The sequence below is a fragment of the Monodon monoceros genome, unplaced genomic scaffold (genome assembly GCF_005190385.1).
Source record: "Monodon monoceros isolate NGI ecotype Baffin Bay Population unplaced genomic scaffold, NGI_Narwhal_1 Super_Scaffold_12, whole genome shotgun sequence".
In the NCBI taxonomy this organism is placed as follows: domain Eukaryota; kingdom Metazoa; phylum Chordata; class Mammalia; order Artiodactyla; family Monodontidae; genus Monodon; species Monodon monoceros.
In genome coordinates, this window is record NW_021703768.1 from 88,581,736 (window position 1) to 88,594,378 (window position 12,643).

Here is a 12,643-nt window from a genome sequence, read left to right on the forward strand (position 1 = left end):
TTTTCTAAATCATATAAAATTAAATGTATTTATACCAGTAACTCTCAACACTCTGTATCTCATATCTCCCTAATCATTTACTTAAGAATTACACACCATGTTGATAATAAATTATTTAGAGCTATATACCATGATTATAATAAGGGTAACACAACTTTCTAGGAACATTTATATATTTACAGACATTTTGTGAATGTAAATTATACTTTGTATAATGTCTTAGTAGAAAAACACTGTCAGAATGCAAATATTTTAACAAAAAAGCTTTTATTTTATTAAAACTTGAGTTCTACCCTTGGTTTTCAAGAGATAAGATAACCAAAATAGCTTCCCAAAAGTTATGCATGTTTAAAATGCTACCTTGCCTTTACCCGAATCCATGAAACTAAGCAATATTATGCTACAAATCAGCCTTCTCATCAAAACAAATACTGTGCTGAGCAAGAAAGATGCTCCTAAAACGCTGTGGACCAGCTTTGATATGAATCCAGTAGATTCTGACTGCTAACAGGCCAAAACACCAATCCTGGTATATAATCTTCACAATAATCTTCTCAGCAAATTAAGCCTTCCAAAGCTGACATTTGCTATCGCTACTATTTTGTCAAAGAAAATAATTCTGATCTTTTAAGTACCAGTGTACAATAATTTTTGGCCATCTCAAAATGCTCAGGGAAGCACTTACTGATCTAATAAGTCTTGTTTTGTCTTTAATGAGTACAATTTCAAGTGATCGTAAAAAGCCCACATACGGTCATTATAACCCTTGTTGTGCACAAGCTGTTCATCCAAAGGCATTTCTACTCTACACCATAAACAGCATTAGATGTGACGAGAAAAATATTCATCTACCAAAATGTTCAGGCCAAGGTTATAGAAAATGAATAAAAAATTATGGTTACATATGGTCTTGGTTACACTGAGATGTTTTGATAGAGCAATAAGAGAGAATAACGTGCCTGTCCTCTCTGCTGGCTTTAGGTTCTGATCCTCAAAATATAATTAAAGCTGATCAGTCATTTAAGACACAGAACAACCACAGGCTCTGTTTCAGATACACTAGACTAGAACAGTGATTTGATTTTTTTTTTTCCAAAGTTTGCTCTGATTTTCCAGCAATTTAGATATTGTAGCACCTATTTTAATAATAGTAGCTAAAGTTTACTTAGCACTTACTGTGGTTTCGATACTGAGGCAAGCATCTTGCATATATTACTTCAATTAATTCCCTGAAAAATAATTTGCTCACTTAGGTAATAAATGGCAGAGCCAAGATTCAAACAGGAGCTGACAACAGAGCCCAGACTCCTATCCACTGGGCCTTATTGCCATTGTTCTAGGTAACTCGTAAACATTTGCTCTTTTCCTAGGAAGAAAGAAAAACATTATATCCCGCTAAGCTGTAAGCTTGAAGAGACCTGACAAATTTCAGATAATACACAAGTAAATTTTATAGTAACCAGTTTTCTAAAGCATGTATATAAGAATTAGCTCCTAATTATTTTAGAACTCTGAAAAACAGCAGAGATGACACATTGAAAGGGAGAGATTACAAAGGAACTGGTATTTTCATTATTGCTAAAATATGAGATTTCATATATTTGGTATATAAGTAAACTCTCTGAACTATAAAGTTAATTTTTGACATACATTTGCTTCTCTTTTCACGTTACATACTCAGCTTAATCATATGCACTGACCATATTCACTTCTTAAAAGCCAAATGCTCAGAAGATCTAATGATATGTGACCAGTGAACACTTTCATCAAAATATCTTCTAACACAATACATTAACATCTCAATATGTTTTATCATATATATCAGTTTCTTTAATGTATATATTTCATAGTCATTAGCAAATGAAAAAGCAAAAAAGTTTCTTGTTTAAATGAATGTACCATTTCAGAAAGGATAGATTTTGTATTGTTGCCTTAAAGTGATTTTAATTTTACCAAACACTACTTACACTTCTATAATGGTCTGAGTAGTCCTCATTCAAGTACGTATAACATTGCTAGGGCACTGATATGAATGATACTCGGAAAAACTAAGGAGACGTAGCCACGGTTCCTACCTTGGTTAGATGAATGACTCCTTTAGAAGTAACTGAACAACCCATGAAGCCAACGTACTGAAGTTCAGGACAGTGCTCAGCAAATGCTTTCACCGATTGATCTGTCACCTAGGGAAGAGACATGAAGAAAGTCAAGGTGGCATTACAGTGAGTGGATTTAAGGATTTGGCTACTGCAAATTCCCTCTGCCTTACCTTGCATCATTAATATTTCCCTTTCCAATGGATCATTTGAATCCATATACAGACATGCTGCAATATGTCCTGTGGTTTTTTTTTTAAATCCTCCCTCAACCCCACATCCCTTTCTATCACCCCATGTTTGTTTACTTCTTCACAGAAAATGTCTCAGAGATGTCAACACTATCTACCTCCACTTCTTCACATCTCTCTCAATAGGTATGTACATATTTTATTGACATACACTTCACAAACTACAAAATTCACCCCTTCAAAAGGAACAGTTCAAGCGGTTTTTAGCATATTCACAAGTTGTACAACCATCACCAATATCTAATTCCAGAACATGTTCCTTACCCCAAGAAGAAACACCATGCCCATTAGCAGTCACTCCCCTATTCCAACTCCAGCCTCCAGCCCCTGGCAACTTTCTGTCACTATGAATTTGCCTAGTCTGGACATCTTTTATAACTGAAATTGTACAATTGCTTCCTAAAGTGCAACAATGGTCTCTTTATAAGGTTTCTCCCTACAAGTGTTTCTTCCAAGAAATCTGGTTTTGTCCCTCACTGCTTCAAATTCCTCAGATTTGGATGGTGTGATGGTTAATTTTATGTGTCACCCTGACTACACCACGAGGCACCCAGATATTTGATTAAACATTATTCTGGGTATGTCTGAGGGTGTTTCTGGATGAGATTAACATTTAAAACAGTAGGCTGTGTAAAGCAGATTGCTCTCCCCAAGGTGACCACTCAACCTTAGTCACATCCAATCCGTTGAAGGTCTGAATGGAACAAAAAGGTTGAGTGAAGGAAAACTTGCTCTCTCTCTCTCTTTCTCTCTCTCTGCCTTGTCTTCAAGTTGAGACACCAGTTTCCTACCTTTAGACTCAAACTTGCACCGGAACTTATATCATTGGCTCTCCTGGTTCCTATGCATTCACACTCAGACTAGGAGCACACCATCAGCTTTCCTTGGTCTCCAGATTGCCGATTTGGGGACTTCTCAGCCTCCATAGTTACATGAGCCAATTCCTTACAATAATCTCTTTTACAAACACACACACACACACACACACACCTCATACTAATTCCGATTCTCTGAAGAACCTTACCTAATGTTATACATATTAGAATCCCCTGAGGAGTTTAGTAAAATCTCAGAGCCAAAAGGGGTGTGGCCCAAGGATCTGTATTTTTAACAAGCCCCTAAGAGACTCTTAGGGATGTGAAAACTTGAGGCCCCAGAGCTGCAAAGAAGTTACACTGACAGCTTTTGGCATTTCTACATGGCCCTGCTTTAAACAAAGGGCAGACTGAAATTCCTTTTTTGTCTCCCTCAACCTCCAAAAACTTTCCATGTATAAAATTATCTTCTTATAACTGTGCTAACATTTTCTTCACTGTTCCACAAAGTTGTAGCTTATTAAAGAAGGTCCAAATATTCTCTATCATAGGCTTAATTTCAGATTCACCTTCCTCACAGTCAAGATGAAATCAACAAGTTAAACACCACTGTTAGTTTTTCAAACAGCAGTGACTTGCATCTCCTTTGCATTAAATTTAATATGGGTGACTCTTACTTTGTATCTTCTTTATCTATTCTGAATAGATATTGGAAAATAAACGTATGTGGGTAGCATTAATTCTGAAACAACCCAAGAACATTTTCCTAAAATAATGAAACCAACAGCATCCATGGTACGTCTGATAAAAGATTAATTCTGCCCTCAAAAGTAAAGTATGCTTCAGCAGATTAAGAGTAAGGGTGCCATTGATAAATTAAAAATGGGCCTTCCTGACACTCAGCTTTCTAAAAACATTATGTTAACAAAGAATATTTAAGGCACTAAAACTGCCTGAAGCTTTAGTGAAAACAAACTTCTATTAAAAAGTGGGGTGGGCGGGGAAGATGAGAGAGAACAAAGGTTAAATAACTATGGCCATTTGGTTAAATAACCCTGCCTAATCTCACTCTAACATCAGGCCTCTCCTAGGTCCACCTTCAAAAGGGGGAAGAGGAATTCAGATAAGGATTAAGGACACAAGAAAGCTCAAGTCCAAGGTGTTAGAGCTTTCAGAGAGAAGAAAAAAAGGTATTAAAATGTGCTTGGTGGGTCTTTCTCTTTCAGCTCAAGGAATCAGAATAAGAGAGCCCGGAGGAGCCTCCAGCATCAACAGAGTCCTATAAGCCAAACAAGACCAGAGTAAGTCCTTGGAGTATAGAAACACTCTTAGTAGGCTTAGATGTGTTTTAGGAGACTTAATAAAAGGCCTTAAACTTAAACAGTTGTGCAACCAACACCAGGATCCAGTTGTAGAACACTTGCATCGCACCACCCCCAAAATTCCCTTTATCCCTTATGCCCATATGTTCAATCACAGCTCCCACCGCTAGACAACCATGCTTTACACATCCATACCTGCCTTTTCTAGAAATTTCATATAGAGTTCTATCATAAGTAGTCTTTTGTATCTAGCTTCTTTCACTAGTGTAATGTTTTTGAGATTCATCCTTGGTGTTACATGTATAAATAGTTGGCTCATTTTATTGCTGAGTAGAATTGCACTGTAGGGCTATACTACATTTTGTTTATCTGTTTACCAGTTGATAAACATTTTAATTGTTTTCAGTTTGGAGCTTTAATAAATAATGCTTCTGTGATCATTCACATACAAGTCTTGGTATGGACATTATGTTTCATTTCTCTTGTGTAAATATCTAGGAGTGGAATTACTGAGTCATGTGATAAGTATAAGCTTAATTTTTTACACATTTTCAAAATCGGGTTGTTTTCTTCTTAAGTTGTAAGAGTTCTTTATATAACTTGAATACAAGTCCTTTATCAAATTCTTGTTTCACAAATATTTTCTTCCATTCTGTGCCTTGTCTTTTCATTTCCTTAATGGTGGTCTTAGCTCTAACATTTAGGTCTATGGTGCTCTTGGAGTTGATTTTTGTGAATAGTGTGAAGTAAGGTGAAAGGTTCATTTTTTTTTTTTTGCATATGAATTGCCCCAGCGCTATTTGTTGAAAAGACACCTGTAACGGTTTGATTTTGAAGGATCTTACTTACTCACAGACTGTGGGAAAAGCAGGCAGAAGAAAAGAATTCGTATGCAAAGAGAAATGTGGCTCAGGATTTGGAAAGTAGTATCGGAAAATCAAGGGGGAATGAGATCAGCTTGCAAAGCAGATTTTGATCTTTTAGTCAAAGCTGTGATGGAGATAAAGAGGATGAACCTCAGATTCAATAGTGTCATCTCTTCACATGACAGACGTAGAGAAGACCGTCTCCTTAAGCTGGCATTCTAAAAGCCAGCCTATACTTTTATAGCGGCATGAAAAGCATGCAAGTGCATTTAGTGTTACAAGGTGGAAAAGCCCTGGTGATAGGGAATGTCTATTGTGCCTTCAGAGTCACAAGAACCATGAAAAGCCTCAATAATATAAACACACACAAAGATTCCTGTAGAGCTTCCATTTGTGAACCTTAAGGGGGCCTTCTCTAGCTGCTAAACCCTAAGCAAATGAAAACCAGAAACACAGGGGGCAGAGGGAAAAGGAAAATGTTAGTTCTCATAAGCTCTTGAAAGCTGCACTCAGAAATCCTTTGAGGGTGGTTTCTTGGGAGATCAAATGTGGCTACAAGAGAGAAACTTCTCCAGGAGGTAGAAACAATAGGCCTAGAAAATTCTAAAACGGGGCAAATGTAATAGCCACTGTGTTTGAAGTGTTCATACATGACTAAACTATTCTGGGCTAGAAGAAAGAGAAAGAACAGAAGGTGAGCAGTACAGGGTCACTAATTTTGCTTGGAGAGTTATTGTTTACAAATTTTTTTTTGAATTGTTGAATCTAGGGATTCAGTCTCTGGACACAGCTCACTCTGTTGAGGTCTGGGGTACTAGTAGCTAAAGAGTTTAAGAGAGAGTAGATAATAAAATGGCTATATTTACTAAGGCCTTACTGTGTGCCAAGCTAAGTCCTCTCTATGCATCACAGGAGATGCTCATAATAGCCTCGAGAGGCAACATTCTCCCCATTTAACGGGTGACTAAAATAAGCCTATTAGAGATTGACTTCCCCAAAATCAAATCACTAGCAGGTGGCAAAGTGGGGCTTTAAACTTTGGTCTTTTAGGTTTTGAAACCCATGCCCTTTAACTTATACACACTAGGTTGTGATTCATTTCATGGTGCTAATTTCACTCAAAAGCAAATTTAAGGCCCTCCCTTTAGCCCCAGAGAAGTAAAGTGAAAAGGATCAAGGCACAGTAGGTCTACTTTTTAAAGAATTTCCTGAAGAGAAGTGCTTCCCTTGATTACTTTTTTCATCTCCTAAAGGTAGACCAGGTGTGCTGCCAATGCCGTGATAGTCCTGTATATCCTGAGAACCCTCCCAAAAGAGGAAAGCATAGGAGAGGGCTGGAGTAGTCTAATTCAGAGGTGTTGAAGAAGCTGGATTAACGGTAGTGAATTATAAAACCACGTAAGTAGAACCTGATAATCCAGGAAAGCGCTTTCACCTAAAAAGGATTAAAATTAAAGAATAAGAAAATAAGAATGGGAGAAGCTTTTACAAAAATTTCAGGATTCTAAATAAAGAGATGCAATTTATTCTTATTTTAAGACAAAGTTTTCTTGGAACATGGGAGGAGAGATCTATCTTTATCAGAGTAAGACTGAGTCAATGAAAAGGGTTTTGTAATCTGCACTGAAAGATTAACTTTTGGAAATGATGCTAGCATATCTGGGGAGGAAAGGAATTTGTAGTATTAACTCTAAAAAGGTGGAGCAATCTTTGGACATTTTTATACTGCTGGCATCAAAGAATTGTTCTGTGTAATCCTACATGAGTGTCCTAAATAATATAAAAGTATTTTGTGACCTTGTTCAGAAAAAAAAGTTTTCTCTAGACTTCACCCCAAACCTACTAATTCAGGACCCAGAAATATATACTTTTTTTTTTTTTTTTTTTTTGCTGTACGCGGGCCTCTCACTCTTGTGGCCTCTCCCGTTGCGGAGCACAGGCTCCGGACGCGCAGGCTCAGCAGCCATGGCTCACGGGCCTAGCCGCTCCGCAGCATGTGGGATCTTCCCGGACCAGGGCACGAACCCGTGTCCCCTGCATCGGCAGGTGGACTCTCAACCACTGCGCCACCAGGGAAGCCCCAGAAATATATACTTTTAATAAGTTCTCTTAAAGAGTCTTATGAAATCAATCCAGAAACAGTCCCATAACTAAATCTAACATTCACAACTAACTAGACCCTCCAAATATTAGTACTGAAGATGACCCTGGGTATACATGGGGCTATCTCTTTGCCATCTGTACTAATACCACAGACCACCATGGTCCAAGACATGTCCTCCTTCTCCTGGACATTTTCAATAGCTTGCACACTGGACCTCTTTCTGCCACTCTTGACCCCGCAAATCTGTTCTCCACCCATCAAGCCACAGTGATCTTTTTAAGTGTGAATCTGATCATGTCAGTCTGCCATTCAAAATGCTCCAATGGTACCAATTACGCCAAGAATAAAATCCCAACTCCTCTATAACCTACCAGGCCCTGCGTAATCTGACTCCTCCCTAACTCTTCCACCTGTTTTCATCACCCCACCACCCCCTACCCTTGCTCACTAAGTGATGGTCTCCCCACCTATCCCATTCACTGCGCTAAGCCCAGTGCTTGGCACAGGGCCTGGCACACAACAGGGGCTCCAAAATGAAAAGGAGTGAATGAATGAAGTCCTGTCTTGATGCATGTTAATGCCTTGTTTCGATGTTGAAAAACAAGCCCTTTTTTTTTTTTTTTTTTTTTGTGGTACGCGGGCCTCTCCCATTGTGGAGCACAGGCTCCGGACACGCAGGATCAGTGGCCATGGCTCACAGGCCCAGCCACTCTGCGGCACGTGGGATCTTCCCGGACCGGGGCACGAACCCGTGTCCCCTGCATCAGCAGGCGGACTCTCAACCACTGCGCCACCAGGGAAGCCCAACAAGTCCTTTTTAATGCTAAGAAAATTTGATCTGTTGATCTTATTGGTTCCAAGTGCCACAAAGAAGCCATGGCTAAGAATGGGATATACAGCTTTCAAAGAAAGAAACAGCAGCACTTTGATTCTGGAGTGAACTGGAAAACGAATGGGAGGAAATTAGCAGGGTGACTACCTAATCTCACTTAGGACTTTAGGACCAATTCAAGGCCTTCTTTCCACCTCCAAGGACAAAGAGCAACAGGGATCAAGGACATAGTGAGTCTACTTCCTAAAGAATTTTCCAGGAAGAATGCTAACCTCATTACTTTTATTCGTGTCTTTCAGCCAGAGTGGTCCGTGGGCCTATGGGGTGCCCTCACTTTCTGAATGCAAAATAAAGCCAGCATAAAGCAATCTGCTTAGGCTGGGTTCTAACTGAGCTTTATAACCGAAGGGCAAAAACATTTCCATGTGTTCCAGTTCAGCAAAATTCATCAGACTAGAAGAGTCGTATGTTTCTGGGCAGAAGTCAGCTGGAGTAGAGTTTGGTTGTCTAAGTATCCCCTATTGGTTTAGGAAAGCAGAAGAGAAGTGACCCCAGTAGTCAATGGCTAGAATCAGCAATACCTTCAAAACTGAAGAAAGCACATTTATAGTAAAGGGCTTATTTCACTCAGAGTTGCTCGGTCTCTTAAATCCCTTTAGTTCAACAAACATTTGAGTACCTACGATATGCACGATGCCTCATGTCAAGTACTAGTGCAGTATGAAGATGAGGTACAGAGAGCAGAGAGGAGACAGGTTGGGATATGAACAAGTGTAGCTGCCACGACTACTAGCAAGATCCCTGGGAATATTTTAGCCTGTGTACTGCATCCCAGTCTAGTTTAGTTCAGTTTCCCAGGACCTTCTGACTAGATCTGAAACCAAGTTTGAAGAGGTGACTAGACTATGGAGGGTTGAAAGCCTGGCAGAATGGTTATGACTTGATACGGGAGGGAGGGAGGGAGGTAATCTATTTTATTGGTAACATGAGTAATATAGGGATTAAAAAACTGTAAGGTCTCCTTGAGTTCCGGCAGGCACATAATTGATGGAGCCATTCATTGAAGACTCTAACGGAAGGGTGATAAAGGGAAAGTTGTACTTCAAAACCCAGCAGGTGTACCCAGGACAAGCTACAGGGGTATTCTGGCCTCAGAGAGGCTGCCAGTGGACTATGGCTGCAGCAGGTCCCCGCCCCCACGTGAACAGTAGCATACCACACAGAGGGGTACCTCAGTGAGGCCTAGGCACGTGCCAGAGTCGGAAAGCATCCACGTCTAACAACAGACAAAGAAGTACTATGTGAAGTACTGTGATGATAAAAGTCCCAAATGAAGAAATTTTACTTAGATACCAAGTAACCATACATTATACTTGTAGGAGCTTTAAAATGGAACACAAAATTTCTCCATTGCTTTAGTGGAGTCTTCAAACTCTATGAAAAAATTCTTTTTCATTTTCACCTTCCTTTGTTTTTCTGTATTATTTTTCACAGGGTGTAGTGTACACTCACAATTAATGCACTAGAAAGTCCCCTCCTTTGAAATAGTATAACAAAAACACAAAACAAATTGGTACTGATCATATCAAAGGAAATAGCTAAATATGGAGACAAAACACTTGGTACAGATTCACTTTATAAATCATTTCATTAAGACCTTTTCACTATGCTCTTTATGTAATAAAATTTTCATATCGTTAGTAAATTTTAGAAAGAAATCTAAAATAATGTTATTTAAACAGAAATAGTTTTCTTTTAAACTATGGTCAGACAACAGTATTTACTGAGCAAATACTATGTGCCAAGTACTGTGTTACATACAATGATTAAGACAGACTGCCCTTACAATCTAGTGAGAGGAGTAAATGTTAAACATTTATTATAAGTGTGATAAAGAAGATGTGGCACATATGTACAATGGAACATTACTCAGCCATAAAAAGGAACAAAATTAAGTTATTTGTAATGAGGTGGATGGACCTAGAGTCTGTCACACAGAGTGAAGTGAGTCAGAAAGAGAAAAACAAATACCGTATGCTAACGCACATATATGGAATCTAAAAAAACGGTACTGATGAACCTAGTGGCAGAGCAGGAATAAAGACGCAGACGTAGAGGACAGACTTGAGGATATGGTGGGGTTAGGGGAGGAGGGAGAGGAAGATGGAATGAAGTGAGAGAGTAGCACTGACATATATACACCACCAAATTTAAAATGGATAGCTAATGGGAAGCTGCTGTATAGCACAGGGAGATCAGCTCGATGCTTTGTGACAATCTGGAGGGGCAGGATAAGGAGGGTGGGTGGGAGGGAGGCTCAAGAGGGAGGGGATATGGGATATATGTATACATATAGCTGATTCACTTTGTTGTACAGCAGAAACTAACACAAGATTGTAAAGCAATTATATTCCAATAAAGATATAAGAAAAAACATTTATTATAGGTGTGGTCACTACTTTAATATAATCATTTGCAGTAGTCAGTGAATTATTACTGTCTATATATATGCCATAATTACATAGTACATGTAGAAAGAAGACAAAAATATAACTAAAAATTATACTCAATTATTACAAATAAGATTTTTCTCAAACATTTTAAGCTATTGTATGTCTGATATCATTATACACCTGATATCATTTCAGTAGCAAGCTAGAATATGTATTGCTTTTATATATCATGAGAAAAATAAGGATTATTTAAGAACTCATATTTACTAATACAACTTTGACTTTTAATTAGCATGATACAACTATTCCATTAAGCAAATCAGAAGCACAAAACAGTAAAATTTTTTACCCTTTTATTATGAAAAATTCCAAAAATATAAAAAAGTAGAAAAAACAATACATAAAACTCCATTTACCAATCACCTAGCTTCAATAGTTACTAACTCATGGCCAACCTTATTTCATTAATAGCCGCATCCACTTCTAAAACATCACATTTATCAGTAAATATTTCAGTATATCTCTAACAATAGGCTCTTTAAAAAATCAGAGCCATAATACCCTTATCATTCCAGCAAAAATGTTCACGTGAGACTTAATATGAAAAATGAACTATGTATAGTTTTATAGAGATAACAATCCAACACGGTAATTTAAAAATCTCATTAAAAATTTACCACAATTTTATAAAAACTGACCTTTTGTCAACAAAGGGCATTGAGATTCATAACTAATCATTTTCTAAAAGTCTAAAATTCCATTAGTGTCCAATGAGGATCTGATCATTTGATTGCTTATTTGACCTTGCCTGATTTTTGCTCATCCTGTCTTGCTTAATGTTAGTCTGGGTTTGGAAAAGTCAGATTGGCTGAAAAAAAGAGATTTATAAGTTATGCATTAAAGTATTGTGAAAGGGAAAGACATTGGTCCAGAACTAATGGCATAGATATTTGTCCCTATTAAAAAGATCTATGGTAAGTTAGGTATGACTCAACCACTTTCCTTTAATATTTTGACCAAGTTTCTTTGACGAATACTGCTTTATTTTATTGAAATAATATTTGGGTAATGTAAATGAAACAGAACAATTAGTCCATTCTGCATCTGCGCATCCTTTAATTAATGAAAGGAGTAATCTAAAAAGAAATCTACTAACCTAACAGCCATAGTTGTATTCAGCAATAATATTTACAAAGCATTTTCTAGTACACATATACATCTGTCCACTCACCCAGTTAGATAAACGGGCAGGTGTAATTTCCATTTTACAAATGGAAGAAACAGAGAAGTTAAAGTAATCTGTACAGGGTTACATAGGAGCCCAGTACTCTTTTCATTAGAACATAATAATATACTTAAAGTACAACCAAAGAATCTATATGAGCACTAAATTTGAGACCTTAAACATAATTGATAATAAAGTAGTTGCTTCATAAACATACAATTAATTCTTTGGTCACACCACAGAAAATATGTTTTAATTCTCTGAAAATAAAGCCTCTTCCATTCTGTCAAGCTTTATTTCATTCCTAAATAAAACTTTTAAATTAAGAGATATGGTTAATTTGAGGATTCATTTCAAAGAGTGTAAGGAGAAAATCATAAGAATATGACTGAAGGCTACATTAAATCCACCAGACAGATCACTTACCAAAATTTGATTGTGTGGATGTATCATGAGTTATGTAAGAAAACAGGAAAAAACAGAAGTAGTAAACACAACTTGAACTCTGAATCATCTAACTTCGATTGAGGTTTCATCGCAAAGGGTGAAATGAACTTAAGTCCCAGAAGGCTAACACACAAAAAACAGGGGAAGCACTCTGAATAGCAGAAGAGCTAGTTAGTATTTCGAAAGGCACGCTAAGGTTCACAAAGCAAGGGAAAAGCCACCATTATAAGGT

General features: G+C 37.7%; 1 protein-coding gene across 1 annotated transcript in view; it reads right to left on the reverse strand.

The window, feature by feature from the left end:
- Nucleotides 1-12,643, reverse strand: part of FBXL17 (F-box and leucine rich repeat protein 17) — a 475,771-nt gene that overhangs the window by 331,046 nt on the left and 132,082 nt on the right. Inside the window, exon 5 of the mRNA XM_029219153.1 lies at nt 2,076-2,183. Within this exon, the coding sequence (XP_029074986.1) occupies nt 2,076-2,183 (108 nt within the window). The remainder of the gene's footprint in view (nt 1-2,075; nt 2,184-12,643) is intronic.